At 44.9% G+C, this 15,712-nt stretch overlaps 1 protein-coding gene across 4 annotated transcripts; it reads right to left on the bottom strand.

Moving 5' to 3' along the window:
* Nucleotides 1–4,288: 4,288 nt before the first annotated feature.
* On the bottom strand, nucleotides 4,289–14,685 carry CHML (CHM like Rab escort protein). Of its 4 annotated transcripts, none has more exons than XM_080651205.1 (3): nucleotides 14,503–14,685; nucleotides 13,546–13,609; nucleotides 4,289–11,444 (listed from the first exon to the last, which is right to left on the bottom strand). In XM_080651205.1, exon 3 carries the CDS (start codon nucleotides 11,147–11,149, stop codon nucleotides 9,188–9,190), a length of 1,962 nt encoding a protein of 653 aa, XP_080507331.1. In that variant the 5' UTR covers nucleotides 11,150–11,444; nucleotides 13,546–13,609; nucleotides 14,503–14,685; the 3' UTR covers nucleotides 4,289–9,187. The 4 variants fall into 4 exon arrangements, with proteins under 4 accessions (XP_080507331.1, XP_080507333.1, XP_080507334.1 ...); XM_080651207.1 differs by having other exon boundaries at nucleotides 14,266–14,637; XM_080651208.1 differs by having other exon boundaries at nucleotides 14,347–14,637.
* Between the last annotated feature and the right edge of the window lie 1,027 nt (nucleotides 14,686–15,712).

Below are 15,712 nucleotides of genomic sequence, written 5' to 3'. Positions count from 1 at the left end.
GATCCGGCCCGCGGGCCGTAGTTTGCCCAAGGCTGCTCTAGAACCAGGCGATTCAGACACCGTAGGGGCACCCACCACCTGGTCTCCAGGCAATGATGCCCACGACCACAGGCCCAGAGAATACACCGACAGTTGACAGAGGTGAGGGAGGCTGTGGGGGAAGAGGGGGTGAAAAAGGGGAAGAAAATACGAAGTACAAATTGGTAGCCACAGACCAGTCACGGAGATGTAGCTTACAGCATGGGGAATAGAGTCAGTGATATTGCGATAACTATGTATGGGGCCAGGTGGGTACTTAAAGAAGGGGGCAGGGGGACCACTCTTGTAAAGGACATGATTGTCTGACCACTACGCTGTACATCTGAAACGAATACCGAATCATACTGAATGCGAACTGTCATTGAAAATTTGTTTTTCAAATAATCTAAAGAAAACGAAAACGTGCGCTCTATCACCATCTACTGGAAAGCGAAGGAAAAACATCTCATCAAATGGCTGAATTACTAAAATCGAAACAGGACCTAAGAAGAGTGCTCACTCCTTCAAAGGCAGCCGTCGAGGAACAGCCCATCAAGCACAATGAATGACCAAGGTAACATGGTAACGCAGAAAGGAAGCGACAACTCTCAACCAAATTCAAAGTCATGGAAGGCTGTGATCTAAACCAGTGGTCGGCAAACTCATCAGTCAACAGAGCCAAATATCAACAGGACAACGATGGACATTTCTTTGGAGAGCCAAAGTTTTTAAACTTAGACTTCTTCTAACGCCACTTCTTCAAAACAGACTCACCCAGGCTGTGGTATTTTGTGGAAGAGCCACACTCAAGGGGCCAAAGAGCCGCATGTGGCTCGCGAGCCGCAGTTTGCCGACCACAGATCTAAACGATAGAGAATTCACAAGAGCAGTCAAGAAGAAAATCAATGAAGAGACAGGAAAACGCAAAAAGGCAGTTGTCTGGTCTGCTTCCCACATCCCTGGGTTGGGTTTGGGCCATACGGGTGATGGGGAGATGGTTCTGGAAGGTCTCAGAGGGCTAAGGAGTTCTGACTGTGCCCCAGCGGAGCAGCACTTAACAGTTACTAAACAAGGAGAGGGTTGCAGTTGAAGCTATAACCCGGGTGTCTGGGAGGATGAGTCCAAGGGGGGCAGGAATGGACTATCTTTGTTCTTATTTTTAAGTATGGAGGTGAATAAAGGAACAAATAAAAGTCCCAAGCAGAAATGGGGTGCTCAAGGCCTTTAGTTATGACCTATAAAAATATTTGGCATAGCCGAAACCGGTTTGGCTCAGTGGATAGAGCGTCGGCCTGCGGACTGAAGGGTCCCAGGTTCGATTCCGGTCAAGGGCACGTACCTTGGTTGCGGGCACATCCCCAGTAGGAGGTGTGCAGGAGGCAGCTGATCGATGTTTCTCTCTCATCGATGTTTCTAACTCTCTATCCCTCTCCCTTCCTCTCTGTAAAAAATCAATAAAATATATTTAAAAAAAAATATTTGGCATAGGCCGGCCAACGTGGCTCACTAGTTGAGCATCGACCTATGAACCAGGAGGTCACGGTTCAATTCTCTGGTCAGGGCACATACCCGGGTTGTGGGCTCGATCTCCAGTGTGGGGCGTGCAGGAGGCAGCCAATTTATTATTCTCTCTCATCACTGATGTTTCTCTCTCTCTCTCCCTCTCCCTTCCCCTTTGAAACCAATAAAAATATATATTTTAAAACTTTTGGCATAAACCCACTGCACGAAAGTCCCCAAGGATGCCTAGCTCTTTAAAACTATAAAATCAATAAAAATGTATTAAAAAAAAACAAAACACACTGCAAAATGCCTAGATGCATTTCCTTCTGAGTGCACTACAAACAGGTATTTATCTTCCTACCACATTCTGTCCACCCTGCACCTCTGAATCCAGAATAATTTATTTTCCTCAGTGTGAATCCATTTATTCATATCAGTTGTTAGAGTGTATTAAGGGTTAGATATATATTTAGCCACAAACAAATGTCAAGATTTTGGGACACCAGCAGGAACTAATAAAGATGCTGAATAGAAAGAAATGAAGCTCTTGACATTAAAAAAGTTTTCTTTGCTTTCAGGTGTGAGCCTAAATAATCAACTGCTTTCTCCCTCTTCCCACATAAGTTGGCCCACTTTAATTACACAAATTTGAATTTATGAATTTTCTTTTCATTGACTGAAAATTAACTATATTCTAACATTCTAGAGCAGGGCTGGGCAAACTTTTTGACTTGAGGGCCACCATGGGTTCTTAAACTGGACCGGAGGGCCGGAACAAAAGCATGGATGGAGTGTTTGTGTGAACTAATATAAATTCAAAGTAAAGGAGCGGAGGGGAGAGCAAGAGAACCCTCCGCTCTTTCGGCTCCGCGGGCCGGATAGAACAGCCGAACGGCCGATCCAGCCCGCGGGCCGTTGTTTGCCCACCGCTGTTCTAGAAGCTGCCATTTTTAACGTAGTGATTTATGTGACATGCATTCTTCTGTGTAACGAAGGTGTGAGAATAAACAAGTCATTTTTTCTGTCAAAGAACAGTGTAGACAGCCGCCATTTTGGACTGCATGACCTGGCAGCCGCGATGTTGGCCGCATGGCTTGCAGCTCCCCTGGGGGCTGCCATCTTTTTTTTTTTTTTTAATATATTTTATTGATATTTTACAGAGAGGGAGAGGGATAGAGAGCTAGAAACATCGATGAGAGAGAAACATTGATCAGCTGCCTCCTGCACACCTCCTACTGGGGATGTGCCTGTAACCAAGGTCCATGCCCTTGACCGGAATCGAACCTGGGACCCTTCAGTCCGCAGGCCGATGCTCTATCCACTGAGCCAAACCGGTTTCGGCGGGGCTGCCATCTTGAAACAGCAAAGGCCAACCCCTCCCTTTGAAGTAGCCAATCGCCAAAGACTGTGCACCTGAGCTCCAGTCAAGAGCAAAGAACAGGTCACGTGCGTAAAGGATTATAAACCCAGGCAGCCAGCCGGCTGGGTGTGCACGTGCTTCCAGACCATGTGCGCGCACCCTTCTATGTAGAAGTAAAGATGTTTGCCCTGCTGCCTGGTTCCCGAGGATGTCTTGTGTTCTACCAGGACCCCTGACTTGGGGGGGGCTCGCCTTATTTCGAACAAAGGTAAAGCAGGACAGTCACATTTCAACTCTAATTAATGGACAGGAACGCTTACTAGGAGTCCAGGCAAGTCACTTAATTCCTGCCAGTCCTCGCTGGACAATGGACATAAATCCCTGCCCTTGCTTACCTCACACAGTCACCCTGAGGTCCACGTAAGAAAACACAGTTGTCGGGGGGCAAGGCGGTGTTCCTACCCACGTAGCGATCATGAGATTCACATTGGAGTCAACACCTTTCAATGCAACCGCTCAGCTTCTTTGGTCAAGCCTCACGGGAAGGGAGGTATGGCATCCCCTGTTGTTGAAATGTGAACACACTGGGCTGTTGGTTAAAAAAGAAGAGGGGTCCTGGAGACAGCGCCTCGTTACAATCGAGGTAAAAACACGAAAACTAAAATAAATAAAAAAGTTAAGTCTTCAAACAGGAAGCAGCTGCTTCCTGCAGTAGGAGCATGGCTTCCATGTGTCCTGCCAAGAGGAAGGTCAATAAACGTAATCCTCGTCAGAGCTCTTGGTCCTGGAACGTTCCTATGGGTTTCTCTCCTTCCGTTTCTCACACTTCCCGCTCCCTAGCTCTGTGCTTCAGGTTTCTGGGGCCCTATTTTGCATATATCTTCTTCTCTCCTTCCCCCCGCAAGACAGAAAAGTCTGGTTAATGTCAGGAAACTTCTCAATGAACTGAACGTTAGCTGAAGTAGATTTCGGAAAGGATGGACTGATCTCCCATTTGATTGGCAGTATTTTACTTGTGTCCAGCTGTTTAATACAAGGGTTTGGCATCCCTGCAATGATACCCCGAATTAGGTTATTTGGTTTTTCTTTTCTTTGCCACAAGGGGGTGGTGACAGTTCTAATGGGGAGTTTGATGGATAGAAAACATCGTAGTCCTCATAAGGTAGAAGGTATGTATGTCCTCCAAGAGAATGATTCTCAGGTACAGAGATGTCTTATTCGTTATTCTGTTGGTAACCGCTACAATAATACATCCATTCTGACCAAGAATGCTTCCAAGAGCTGTAAAACTTGACATCAACATTTTTGGAGATTATCCTTTGAATTTAATATTTAAACATGTTTTTTTCATCTAAAGAAGAATTTTGGAACTTTACAAGGAATCAATAATTTCTCACCAAATCAGTATACCATTATACCATTAATCTTTTATTTTTCATTGCACACATCAGTATTTTACAGAAAAAAATAAAGACCTCTTAATGTTAAATTCCAATTAATCACATTTTCTTTTGATTCTCAATGTACATGAATATATCAGTAAATACAACTTATGTTCTAACACTTTGAGTCTTATTTAAACACTTTTCCATACAATTTTACATATATAAATATCATTTGTCTACATAACAGTTTTTGATAGCAATATACAAAATCTTATTTATACATTTCCCAATTATTGGGCTTAAAAAAACTCAAATGAATGTAATTACTAGAAATCTTTATACAATTAATCTTTTACTTTTATTTTCCTGGATATATGCTTCTTAAAATGAGTTAGATCTATCAAAAGATAGTGGTTATAGAGCTCTTATTATGTTTTTCTAAATAGTTCTTTTAAAATCTACTAATAGAATACTACTACTGGTATGCGGAACATGCAGTTGAAAACTTTTGCTACTAGCATGAACTAGTAGAAATTAGGTCAAAGTTGTTTCAATTTGCATTTTTAATACCAGGAAATCTGAATGCCATCCTAAGAATTTATTTGTATTTTTTCATTTGTACCAATCCTTTCAATAAATTTGCCTGGTAGAGTAGAAAACCTTATGGACTTGCATCTCTCCTTTTAAAAAATATTAAGCCCTTGATCCATATATAATGCAAGTAGCTTTTTAAAAACCCATCTCATCTTCCTCTTCTATTTAGTACATTTTTTCATTTACTTAATCTCATCTACCTGTCAATAAAGATTTTCACTGCCATCAAGTTTCCTTTTTACCATTATTGGGATGAGAAATGCAGTGTTTTTATTTTTACCTTGACATTTAACGTTTTAATTCACCTGGAATGAATTGTTATTATATGATTTGGATCTAATTTCTTTTTCCATACTGACATCTAGCTAGTCTTTCCACCTGCCCTTAGTATGTATTTCTTTCCAATTGGCTTATTAGTCTTAAATTTTCTACTCAGTACATAGTATATTTAGAAAGGTTGCTTAATAGCACGTTTTAAGAATTTGAAGTATGAGACTCCCATTTTTTCCCCTGAATTAAAAAAAACATATCTTGGCTTGCTTATTTTCCTAAGTCATTTATCACAAGTCTGTCAAATTATCTAAAGCATCCACTAGGAGTGTGCAGTGGCAGTGTAGTAAAGCTACATATCAAAGTCACCTGCTGCCATTCCTTTGGACATTTCACATATGATTTAATCCTCAGAATAATGCTGCAACGTAGCTCTTTTATAGATGATGAAATAGAAGCTGGGAGTGATTTCCCCAAGATTATACCACAGGTAAGTAGTGAGGTGAGGACCGTAATTTTGGTTTTCAGACTCCCTATTCCTTCTTTTCTACTGCACCGGGGTGCAGTTCCTCCCACCTGCTTCTATAGAAGCATCCGTCTTAATTTATCCCAATGTAATTGTATAATATTCCTTAAATGGTTCATATACACTGAGTGGCCAGATTATGATGATCTCTGAACGTATAATAATCTGGCCACTCAGTGTGTGTGTGTGTATATATATTTATATTAGAAGCCCGGTGCATGAATTCGTGCATGGGTGGGGTCCGGCCAGCCTGGCCAGGGGGAGGGGACATGTTTGGTTGGCTGGCCTGCCTGCTGGTCAAACTCCTGGTCGAGGGGACAATTTGCATATTAGCCTTTTATTCTATAGGATATACACTGAGTGGCCAGATTATTATGCGTTCAGAGATCATCATCATCTGGCCACTCAGTGTATATTAATATTCAAACGTTTTAAATGTTAGTTCATCGCTGTTGGAGTCTAGAAATGAGATTCGTTTTAAATGAATGCATATCCCGCAACTTCTTGAATTAGTCTTCTATTGTCAGTATGTTCTGTAAGTTTCACTAGTTACAGAGCCATGTTCCAGAGAACACTGTGCTGCTTTCTGCTCTTGTCTCTCATTTTGGGAATGCTCATTGCAAGCTCCTACGTAAAAACTGTGTCAAGATTGCTAGATTTCTGCTTGAGAAATATTTCCTACATATTTCCCCAAGAGGGAAGATGTTAGTTCTTGATTTTATTTATCACACTATGAGAAACCAACAAAGTCATGACCAGAGATAATTAAATCAAATATGCATGATAAATGTTCAGATTTTTAAAGTTATCTGTAGTTAATAGCTTGAATTTTTTACTAATCTGCTCTGTTGTAATCCCGAGTCATAGGAACTAGCTGCAGGCATACCTCAGAGAATGTTGTGGGACTGGTTATACAATAAAGCGTAGATGACAATAAAGTGAAGTCACATGAATTTTTTTGGTTTCCCAGTGCATATAAAAGCTATGTTTACACTTTGTTCACACTATTAAGTGTGAACAGCATTATGTCCACAAAAATACTTTACTGCTAAAAAATGCAAGTCATAATCTTTTTTGCTAGTGGTGGGTCTTACTTTCAGTTTGTAAAAAAAACCACACATCTACAGAGTGCCATGAAGCGAAGTCAATAAAATGAGGTATGCCTGCATTTTATTTGTTGTGTATTATTTGACAATATTTTGCATCTGTTCAGAATGAGACCCTTTTCAAAATGTTTGACTTCTAGTACTGAGGCCGTATTTGCCTCAAAATGCAAATATAAGCTTATCATCTTTTATGACAGATATCATTTATTCTTTGAACATTTGAAAAACTACACCAATAAGCCCATTAGAGTAAGATTCCAACTCATCCAAAAATTATACTACGTTATAATATTCCGTAATTTTTAAAGGCTTTGTATTGGTCATAACTTCACTTTTCTCTTGTTTCCATTATGTTTGGCTCTACCATATTTTGCAACTTCTCACTGTTCCTTTTCTCAAATTCTTATGAATATTCTTATTGAAATTGCCAATTTTTTTTCAATAGGTCTGGATTACCTTCACGTCCATCTTATTTATCATCTTAAATTCTTTTTCATTTTAAAGACAAATTTTTAGATTTATTTCAGGCATTTTGGCTGGACTTAAAATTTAGGATCCACCCAGTAATATCACTTTGCTATATTCAAAAAACATATAATGCCAATTTATGACTTCTCTATGTTCAGTAAGGTGTAAGTGACTTAATCTTTCTTGTTTCATTTTCCACATATAGAACAGCAACCAACGACTAAGAGCATCTTTTGGCTTAGTACATCTGTTTTCTCATGACATGGCGTTCAGATCAAAAGATACATGATTAAAAAGCATTCCTGTTAAAACTTAGCCCAATTCTGTCTCAATGCGGTCCATAGCTCTGAGCTATCTTTATTTTTACTCCTAATCTTCCCGTTTCTCCGATTCACTAATGAGCGGAGACCAATTTCTGTCTCCTTCCCTTCACCAAGCAACAATAGACTGACTTCCGGGGCATTTGCCCTCCTCCTATGGAATCTGCATTCTTCTAAGTTAACGTTCATGGAAGGATTTTGAAGTCACGAAGCCTGGATTCCAACGCTGGCTCTTCCACATACCAGACTCAGAGAAAATGATGAATGAAGTCTTGATTTCCGCTTTGAAAACGTATTCAACAACATCTGCCGCTCAGGGTTGAGAAGCCGCAATGAGAGAGCACGGTAAGAGGCCAGCACACAGTCAGGGCTCATTTCCGGAACAGAAACTCCCACTGATGGGCTCCCTCCCTCCAGGATGCCCATTCTCACTGGGGGATGCAAAGGGGACTGGGAGGGAGAGGCTGACCTCTTCTTATGGCTCCACAGCTGGACTCCATCACTGGACCAACAGCTTTACCGCTCCGGGTGGGTCTGGGAAACCATGCATTTCTATCCCCTGAATAGAGAACAGCCAAGAGGCAGAGCGATGATGAAGGTGGTTCTCTATTTGGGGGGCGGGACACAACCAAAGGGATGTGGGAAGTCCTGCTCAGATTCACTCCTGTCAGTTGCAGTTCATGCTGCGAATCACGGTGCTCGAGTCGGCAAGGAGGAATGCTCACCCTCACTGCGAAGGCTGGGCAAGTGAACCCCAGGTTCACGTGGACTCACTTGGCTCCTCCTTGGGGGTTTCAAAACGGTCATTCTGAAGTATCTGGAGCAATTTATTTTTTCTTTTTGCCTGAGTTACTGGTTGGAAATTCTTTTAGGTGCCAGGGTCCTGCAGAAATTTTCTGAAATATTTAATCAGAACAAATCTTCTCCCCTACGTTTTCTTTGACGGGACCTCCCAAGAATGAGCTCTTCACCTCGTAACTGGACTTCCTGGCACTTATTCTAACGTCAGAAGGTTGTGGTGTTGCCGCTGCCTTCTGGGTTACCAGCGTGGATTAGGAGAATTCAACAGTAAGACATTGCAAACATCAGACCTTCACAAATCAAGGATCATGCAAAGCTAGTCTTTTAATTAGACAAATGTATTCTATATTGGCACTTGCATTAGTTGCTATTGCTACCATAAATATGTTTATATTATATACAAAAGACCCACATAATTTCCTGTGTGTGTGTTTTACTCAGAGGTGGTAGCAACTGTCTTAGCTGCAAAGTAAAATATCCTTTAGACACTGTCATTGTAGGCAAGATTAAAATCTGAAAATCATTAGCAGATACAATATAACCTTCCTTTAAGCACAGTTGCTAATATGGATCCCTCACCTATACACCCAATACTAACATAAAGCTAACCCTGTTTAAGGTTCTGGATCACAGAGTACATTCTGAAACAAACAAAATCAGTCCAATAACTAATCAATCAGTTACGGACAGGTTAACAGACATCCAGTGACTAATAGCATAACTCATCACATAACCACTCCTAATTGCTCATACAGGACACTGTCCTTTAAACGAGAACATTCGGATGCTAGGACGAAGGCCCAAAGCAGCATTTCCAGTTTCCTTTCCTTTTTTTCCTAATTTTGAAGATGCTGCCCTGGGCTTTCCAGGGTCTGGCTTCCTTCGGAGGACTCTAGCTTGGCCATGATGATATCACTGGTCCCAGGAGCCTCGGGTTGCTTGTCATCCCCATCGAAGATAATGTCTTCTGGATTTGGAGGTGGGGGGCAGAAGTCTTCTCCTGGAGAGATCTGCTGGAAAAGGGTTTCAGCGAGCTTGACCGCGTGCTCGTTTCCCAGTCCACAGTCGGGCCCAGAGCAGACGTAAACGTTGGAAGGTAAGCCACTGTAAGAGCTTCTGCTGACCCCCGAGGAATCCCTCATGTTGAAATAAAGAGCCCACAAGAGCCGTGGCTTCGCAAGGTCTCCCTGGTCTATTCCTGTGTCTGCGTAGGGGGTGAATAATTTCTGCACCACTGGTTCTAAGTCTTCTCTTGCTGTGTTAGCAGATGGGCAGGTCAGATGCACCAGGTAGGTGTCTCTCATGCACGTCATGGTTGAAGAACATAACTCCGTGACCCGAACGGCACGCGCGCCCGGTTCCGCTGGGGGGACCGTCAAAATGGAAATCTGCTGGTCGGACTCTGCCTGGAGCACGGACTGATCTGTGATGAGCACGGCCCTGGAGATCTGCTCGTACTGCACGCCTGCGCATGTCTCCTCGGAGAGGTAGCTGTCCTCCACGATAAAATGCTTAGCGCTTATTCTCTGACCAAAGTGGTCTATGACTGCTTCACATCTTCCAGACTCCTTGTCAACTACCAGGCACTGTACCCTATGGCGAAGGCAGTAGATTCCACCGAAGACGGCACACATCCTGCAGAAACACTGGGGGATTTCCCCTTGGCCGTACAAGGGGAATAAGAACGGCGTGTTGCCGTACCGTCCAAGGCACTGAAGGAAGTGCTTGGTTGCTTTCAGGCCGTCTACTGTGGGGCAGGAAGGCTCTGTCATTGCGATCGAGTGCAGTATGAAATGTTGGAGGTTGGGGGTTAACTTCTGAGTTTGTAAGTACTCTGAAAAGGGGCGCTGTGTGAAATCCTGGTACTCACCAGGATGCTGTTCGTAGTCTAAGCAAAAGGTCAGGAACTTCATCAGTATCCTCTTTTCTACCATGGTGAGTTCTTTGCTGTTAAAGACATCTGCTCGGGAGCAAGGCACCTGTTCCACTTTCCCCTCTCGAAATGCGAGAATCCTGGTGACATTTTTAAATTCAGCGTAGCGACTAACGTTGGATTTGATCAAGAGATCAATCAGCGAGCCTTGAGAATACAGCAGCTTTGAGACCAGGTCGATATTAAACCTCCTGCCTTCTTTAACTATCTGAGAGTAAGTAATCCTGTTTCTCTTTGGTTGATCCGTGCTGTCTTCTACCATAGGTTTATTTGCATCCTTAGCTCCATCTGAAACGGGGTGTGTACCCGTTTTATCTCCACAATCTGTTTCTGCCACCTGAGTTTCCTCTCCATCGGTTACTTCCGGTAAAATTTCCCCATCATGTTGTGGAGGGTCCTTGGCAGGCATTTCGGGGCTAGTGCCGTCTGAGTGTGTGTCTTCGGACAGGCATGCAGAATCCAGAGGTTTGGTGACGGTACTAGATGCCACCAAGGAAGGCTTTTTCTGCAAAGCATCAATCTCTTCAGTACTGTCGCCTGTGTCCTCGTGGGCGTAGCAGAACACTTCTGTGTGCTGAATGGTGTCATCCTTCCTACGCAGACCGATGGCTTCCTCTGCGTCACGGAGCAGGCTTTGCCAGGCATCAGGGCTTCCGTCCCCAGCCTCGCGGTCTTGCTCACCCTCCTTCAACCAGGAGAGCAATCCTGGAAAGGTGAAACTAGCCCAGTTTCCTCCATAGTAACTTCTCGAATCGACATGCAGAACTCTCTGTCCACTTCGTGAACATGCAGCCGCAAGGATGGATTCCGGCAAACCTGTCCCTATAATGACTACGTCAAACTCTGTAGGGAGACTGTCCGCCATCCCGGGAGGCAGAGTGTCCGGTGACAAGTGCTAATGAAGGAAGTGAGTGTGAATCCAGGCGGAGGGCTCAGATGAGGTGTGAATGGGCTGTGATAAAATCTCTCCTTGGGACGTCCCAGGTCATCGCAGAAGTATCCAGGCTGCAGGTCCCAGATGTGTTACCCTTTTTAGTTTTTTTTATAGGTCAGTAGCATGAACACATGATAAAGTACAGCTAATCACATCTGAGAATACTGACACGGACGTGCGGCTTTCATTTCTGCATTTCATCTTAGCATTTGTGACTGGAACTCTTCTGTGCAAGGAAATTCAAGAGATACAACTGTAAACAATATTAAGAGGAAAGTAATTTCATGCAACAGTAATTACAATCCATTGGAGCCTGACTGGTTATTAGGACACAAGCCTCTACTAAAGCAAGTCATTAAATGCTTCCTCACATTTAATTTCTTGGAAATGAACAATAGAGATATACTCCCCCACATCAGAAAATTCAATAATGAAGAATGGATATAACAATGTCCCACAAAATAAAGAACAGAATACAATTCTGTAACTCTTGCTTTTAAGACAACTAGTATTTGAATAAAACTATACACGATGGTGAGCTTAGACTGTAAGAAATGTGTGCTCCATCCACTGTGTTTATGAAAACAGGCTGTAAAAGATGAGCACATTGCCACAAGGAATATTCCCAGGCCCCATACAGTTTGTGGGTGACCCTAGGACAGCTGGACAGAAGACTTTTCCATACCCACCCATCTTTACATGAATGTACACATGCAGAAGTTAAAAAGGAAAATTCCTGGGCTCATATGTGAAAATATATTAACGTGAATAATGCTTCTAACGTTGGAATAGGTGCATTTTCAAGGGCCAAGATTCAATGGTGAAAGGACAGCTTGTTTCAATAAATGCTGCTGGGAAAATGGATATCCACATGCATATATATAAAAATTAATTCAAAGCAGATCAAACCTATGCTACAAATAGCAGATCTGTCTTTATCAAAGTATACCAATATTTTCCTGGAGTAGTAACCTCTATAAAATTTCTAAGACAAAGAATTTATACATTTTTAATTGAGCTAAGCAATGTGAAATTGCCCTCCAAAAACCCCACAAAACTCCTCATATTGTATCCCTACTAACAGAGCTAGAGAGAGCCTATATTTTCCCTCATCTTTGCCAGAACAATTCCCCCAGCCTGATAGATAATATATGGCATCTGAAAAAAAATTGTGTAGCTCACTGCTGTTGTACCTTTCATTTTCTCCAGTTCTCCCTGAGCTTGAGTATTTTTTTCATATTGATTAGCCACTTATATTTCTTCTTCTCTGAATAATCCGTCATATAATTTGCTCAGTATCCCACTGGATTGGTTGTCTTTACTCACTGATCTATAGAGACTGTGTGTACCAGACATCAAGCATGTATTATGAATACTTTATCCCAATCTGTCATTTGTCTTTTAACTGTCTCTCATCCTGCAGAAGCTTTTATTTCTAGGGACTCAAATCTGTCATTTGCTTTCCTTTAAAAAATTCTTTTGAGCCCAGCCAGCTTGGTTGAGTGGTTGATCATCGACTTATGAACCAGGAGGTCACGGTTCAATTCTGGTCAGGGCACATGCCTGGGTTGTGGGCTCCATCCCCACTGTGGGGTGTGCAGGAGGCAGCCCATCCATGATTCTCTCTCATCATTGATATCTCTATCTCTACTCCCCTGTTCCTCTGTGAAATCAATTAAAAAATTAAAAAACAGCCCTGGCTGGTTTGGCTCAGTGGATAGAGCGTCTGCCTGCGGACTCAAGGGTCCTGGGTTTGATTCCAGTCAAGGACATGTGCCTCGGTTGCGGGCACATCCCCAGTGGGGGATATACAGGAGGCAGCTGATTGGTGTTTCTCTCTAATCTACATTTCTAGTTCTCTCTCCCTCTCCCTTCCTCTCTGTAAAAAGTCAATAAAAGATATTTTTTAAAAAAATTAAAAAACAAAAACAGAAAGAAAGAAACATGGATGAAGTAAGAGATTCCAGGGTGAGCTGAGACAGAGGACAGGGCCAAACATTCTGGAACTCTCCCCTTCCCTCAAGCCCATCCCTGCTGAACAGCTCCTGACTCTGTGTCCTTATTTTCAGAGAGGCAGCTCCCTCACAGGAGGTCCCGGCATTGCGGTTACGTTACAGCTGTGCGTGAAGACTGTTTTCGCCAGAGACGTGGAAGGTGGAACTGATGAGGGTGGTCGTGGTCGGTGGTGAGGGACAGGGAGGGAGAACAGGACTGTCTTGGCGGCTGCCAGCGAAGGAAGACATGCAGACCAGAGGGATGTCCCAAGGGGGAACTCACTGGACTTGGCTGTGCACAGCACCCCTGCTCCCGCCTCCCACCCCACTCACCTGGATCTGATTCACGGGAGCAGCTGCCGGCTTCCCCCACGGCGACGACGTGCTGTTCCCCATCCTACGAGGAATTGTGAAGGTGGCGGTTCATCAGAGGGAAAGGCAACATTGCAGGTGAGATTCCCTCCACCAACAACGAAGCCCCTCGAGTCACGCCAGGGGCCTGGAGCGCCTACTACGCGCTGAGCAGGCAAAAGGCGAACTGCCCCGGGGGCACATGTCGCTGGAAAAACACACCCTCGGGGGCCTCAATGAGCAGGCGGCCACCTAGTTACCGCGGTGATGGGCGCCTTTCCAGCTCAGCACAGAAAGCTCCAGGGTTCCCAGTCTTGCAAACTGGTCAAAGCTGGCGGATGAAGCGGTGGGAAGAGATCCCAGGCGGATGCAGGGATGCACAGCGGCCGCACAGAAGTGCCCGCTGACAGGACGGCCAGGACCGCGGGGCGGGCCCACATCGGCCGTGAGAGCGGGCCTCCGCGCCGGCCCGTAGCTAGTGGTTCTGGGGAGCGGGCAGCGCAGGGGCAGCACTGTCCCCGGGGCAGCCCGAGGCGACCTCAACAGGAAGGTCGCAGCCCGATCCCCGGAGACAGAGACGCGGCCACTGGGCAGGAAGCGCCCCCTTGCCTCCCGGCAGCGTTAGCAAAGGACGTGCAGACGCACCAGCCAGCAACCAGCCCGAGACGTCCCGTGCAGCGTTCGGGAGGTACTCAGACTGACCTCCTCCCTGTCCAGCTGAAACCCCACAGGGCGACCCCTGGGGAGGGAGTGTCCGAGCGGACGCGACTCAAGTGTTCTCACCCTGGGTTCCAGGGCCCTTCAGGCGCTCAGGGCACCATCCTCTCCGCACCCTTTTGGGGCCCAGCTGGGTGGACTCGGGGCCCAGGTAGGACCCGGGGTTAGAGGCGCGATGTCTCCGCGCCTCGCTGAGCCCGCCCTGCCGGCCGCGCCCCGTACCTCGAGGCCTCCCCGCCGAGCCGCTCCCGCTCCGGGCGAGCCGCGTCCCCGCCAGGACCGCACGGCGCCAGATCACGGTCCAAGCGCGGGGCCGCAGCGAACCGAGGGAACGCAGGAAAACGCGACCCGGGAGAGCCCGCCTCCGCTGGCAGGCCTCACTTCCGCACGCCTGGCCACGCCCCCGCGCGCATGACAGCGCCCAAGCACGCTCCGCGACGCCTCGCCAGCTGGCCCCGCCCCGCACGCTCGACCACGTTCTTCGCTCAAGGCCCCGCCCCCACACGCTCCGTCACGCCCCCCGCTCAAGGCCCCGCCCCCGCACGCTCAGTCACGCCCCCCGCTCAAAGCCCCGCCCCCGCACGCTCCGCCACGCCTCCGCCTGCAGGCCCCGCTCCCGCACTCCGGGCCCCGCCCCAACACCCTTCCTCCACCAGAAGATGGACCAAAAAGAAAAAGAATCTCAAACTCTAAAGGAGGAAATGCTATAAACAAACATTAATCTTTTAAAATAAGCGGGACATTACAAATGACATAATACCATTTTATGAAGCTCCCCCCCCCCTAATTTTCTGAGATCTTTCAAAAATTATAAAATCATTTTGGAATTTTTAAGGCAGAATCCCTGAATGAATTTGAGGATCTTGACAAGTGAGAGAAGCATCATTCAAAACACAATAAAGCCATATCTAAATGATAAAAACAGGATCACCCACGGAGGTATCATACCTAAAGCTACTGTACCCACAAGTACAAATTTCTCAAGAAGTGATATTCTTACAGTAAGTAAGCAAAAATGAAAAATTCTCTTGTATACCACAGGTTTGGACTGACTTAAGGCAATCTCCTCTCTAGAGAATGTCATATAGCCTTAATGTAAACATGCCCGAGGAACAATTAGGAAAAAAAAAGATAAGTTATGAATTAGTTGCATTTAATGTCTGGAAGTTAGGCAGAGGGTGAAACCAAGTTACATCAGAATATACCCACCAAAACTTTGAACATTAGGTTCTCTATTTAAAGACGATAGTCAACAGTTGCAGGGAGAAAGGAAGATCAAAAACCATACATTTCTCCATAGATGAAGAAAACGACTTAAAACATTTTAACCATTTTAAACCTTAAGAGGAACACTTGACTTTAAAAATATTGCTTATCTGGTGTCTTTTATAATATAAATTAGTTAGAACACAATTAAATCCAGATACACTTA

This window comes from Plecotus auritus (genome assembly GCF_963455305.1).
Source record: "Plecotus auritus genome assembly, chromosome: 14".
NCBI classification, from domain to species: domain Eukaryota; kingdom Metazoa; phylum Chordata; class Mammalia; order Chiroptera; family Vespertilionidae; genus Plecotus; species Plecotus auritus.
This window is presented reverse-complemented; position numbering and strand designations above follow the sequence as displayed.